This window comes from Aplysia californica, unplaced genomic scaffold (assembly GCF_000002075.1).
Source record: "Aplysia californica isolate F4 #8 unplaced genomic scaffold, AplCal3.0 scaffold00695, whole genome shotgun sequence".
In the NCBI taxonomy this organism is placed as follows: Eukaryota; Metazoa; Mollusca; class Gastropoda; order Aplysiida; family Aplysiidae; genus Aplysia; species Aplysia californica.
The window spans coordinates 121,908-124,999 of record NW_004797965.1 but is presented as its reverse complement, the minus strand read 5'-3'; the positions used below and the strand labels follow the sequence as shown (position 1 = coordinate 124,999).

General features: G+C 44.6%; 1 protein-coding gene across 2 annotated transcripts in view; it reads right to left on the bottom strand.

Moving 5' to 3' along the window:
* Positions 1 to 484: 484 nt before the first annotated feature.
* Positions 485 to 3,092, bottom strand: part of LOC101855751 — a 32,418-nt gene continuing 29,810 nt past the window's right edge. For both annotated transcript variants that reach the window (XM_013088170.2, XM_005108513.3), the window contains exons 7-9: positions 2,740 to 2,872; positions 2,030 to 2,209; positions 485 to 1,022 (exon numbers count right to left, since the gene is read on the bottom strand). In XM_013088170.2, the coding sequence (XP_012943624.1) occupies positions 550 to 1,022; positions 2,030 to 2,209; positions 2,740 to 2,872 (786 nt within the window). In that variant the 3' untranslated portion in view covers positions 485 to 549. The remainder of the gene's footprint in view (positions 1,023 to 2,029; positions 2,210 to 2,739; positions 2,873 to 3,092) is intronic.

Sequence of the window (3,092 nt, the reverse complement as noted above, 5' to 3'; positions counted from 1 at the left end):
CGAAGATAGACAGAAGGAATGAGTGAATGACAGAAAGGAGGAAGTTGGCACAAAAGGTTCGCCAGATTTTGATCCATCAGCAGGTAAAAAATGTACTACCGACCAACACGCAATGAATGCATGGGACTAGGACATAGCGGTATAATGTCCGATTGCAGGAAATGCGCAATTTGGCAGGTTTCTACGTTAACTTGTTGCCGAGAGAATTAGATTACCGTAAATATCCGTAACTTATACAAGACGATACGAAGGCGAGTACGGAATTTTGGCAGTCCTGCGCTGTTGCACTTTTTTTAACGGAGGGAGTTGATAACGATGGAGGGACAAGTACGGAACTGGCAGAAAGTACGGATTTCCGTAAAAATACGGAAGAGTGGAAGCACTGATAATATCACCACAAGTGGTTAGCCAGACAGAAACACACACAGCCACAAAAATATCCAGCAAGAAAGAAAGAAAGACAAGTTAACTAAATCAACCCCCCCCCCCCAGTCCCCGAGACTCAAAAATCAGAGAGAATCCCCCCCCCCAACTTGCGAAACTAAAAAATCAGACAGAGTCTATATTAGGCTTCAGCGGCAGCAGAGAAGTTGGGATGCACAGAGGATTCAGAGTGAACAACTTGGATTTGACGAACTCCTTCGTGGTCGTAGAAACACCGCAGGACGAGTGGTTGGCGGAAGAAGAAGAAGAAGCGTCTCGACAATCACCCGTAGCAACCCCTGGAGCTAACGATGGCGACTCAGCCGTAAGGGGAGGCGATTCCTCCCTGTGTCCGCTATGTCCTGGAGTAGGGGCAGGCGGCGAAGAGGAAGTCAGAGCAGACTGCTGTGCAGAGGAGGAACTAGTTTCAGCAGAGGCGCACGTTGATACAGACGTAGAAGTCACATAACCCGCAGGCGAGCATTCAGTGTTCCCGATGGCGGCGGCCGATACATCTGTGACGTCGTCATTTTCTTGACATGAGGTCGGTGGTTCAGTCGGGTCAGATACCTCGCTCGGTTCTTCCAGATAGTCAAAGTCTGCAACAGGGAGGAGAGGAGGAGTTAACAAAAAGATGACTTTGCTCTCTGCTGGCACACACAAAGACTCAACGTGCAACAGGAGACCAGTGGTGCCCCTATGTCACATTGAGGAATTATTCTACATAATATTATCTTGCACTTTCCTAGCCATTGTAACCTAAATTTTCCTACCTGGATTCTTAATTTAAAAAAGGCATAATTTATTATTTAAAATATTTGCCCTATCAGATCAATAAAAAGAAGTCGTCATTAATTATTGAAAACATTTCATAACGCAGTTCACAAAAAAAGTGTCTATTTGTTATCTTCGAAATTTCCTCAATTTCCAGTGTTGACAATAACAGTGATCTAATGATGGGAAAAAGTAAGACATGTAAATAGACAGGAACATCTTCTAACCCCTTCATTGTCATATGACGTATTTGATATGTCGTGAAAATGTGTAATTTTTAGCTTTGTGCGTTACCATGAACGTCACGAAAGTTGGCCAAATCAGCAGCTCTTGGTTCCCGCTATGATGTTATAATGTATGGACCACTAATCTCCAGGCCCTAATTCTTCTGTACAGAGTTTTAGCAACAAGCACTGTGTGGATTTGGTTTTGGGAATAAAAGACAAGCATATCGGTACCTAATTTGCTAGTATTATTTTACTGCAAGGCTTGCAAGTGATCGATAAACACAGATCTAGGTTTGCGGGCGGCTGCGTGCTCTCTTAAAACTTAAACACCAAAATGGCTTTAAAAAGGGGGGAAAAAATCCCTTTTTAACTTAGGTTTGCAAGTTATTCAAAACTATGAGTAAGATGGGAAGGGGTGGGGGGCACTAGGGAATGAGAGACGTGAGAAAAGAGAAACAATCTGATTTATACGTCACGAGTGTGCTAGATCTATACTGTCCTGTAACACTGAGACATTAGGCTGCTGTCTTGGGTAATGAGCTCAGCAGAGAATCAGTGGCGACCGTAGGAACAAAAACCTCCTGGCAAGGAAAGGCTCAACATACCGTTGTGCAGCCCGCGGTGGACCAGACTGTAGCGCCTCCGTCTGGCCGGCTCCGACAGTTCCGTCAGTTTGGTGTTGAGAAATTTGTACTTTGTGGTGAGCAGACGCTGGTGGACGCGCGTGTCAGAACTGTGTAGTGTGTCGCCCACACCGTGCATCATGTCCAACACCACGTGAGATTCTGTGGGGAGAGGGTGTGAGGGGGAGGGGTTGGTTACACTGTTGCCGTCACAGCAAAAATGAGTAAGCATAGACAATTTAGTTTTACAGAGTGAGTAAACACAGACTATCTCTAGCTTTACACGTGAGTAAACATAGATTATATAGATTTATTCAGTGAGTAAACATAAATGATGCAAATAAATACAAGTAAACCCATGTATTTTGACATCATGTACAATAAATTGTGGATGACCATTTGAAATGGAATTCAAGAAAAAAAAGGGATTTTATGCAAATCCGAATCGGGTTCTTTGACGGGCAAAAGTAAACTGGATAGCTCCCATTTTAACCGAGTATTTGACAGGCCTGCAGTTATTTACGAGACAGGTTGCAGTAAACACCAACTCCAGAAATAAACTTACTTTACTTTACTTTTTCAGTCCAGCGGCCATTTGAGTTCTAGCCCTTCGGCCTGTCGATATGGCAAAGAATTTACAAGTTTCCAGAAACAAACCAACAAACCAACAAACAAACAACATGAGCACCCACCGACGTCAGACAGCTCCTGTAGCTCAGCCTTGTCCTCAAGGACGTCGGACAGGAACTGGTAGATTCGACGCCAGCTCAGGCGAGGCTGCTCGCTGGGGGCAAACTCTTCGTTGTGTGTGATCAAGCCAAACACCTTCAGCGTGAGGGAAGAGAAGCAGATGGAAACATGAATCAAGATGGACAGAAAGAATGGGTACACAACCTTCTTCAACACAAACACACACACACACACACACGCACAAACTGAGAGTATGAGTTGATAAAGAGCCTTGACCTGGAACACCCAATGTGACTTTGTGTCTGGCAGCTTTCATAGACTCCCTTTTTTAAACTTGTGACCCCCCCCCCCCCCT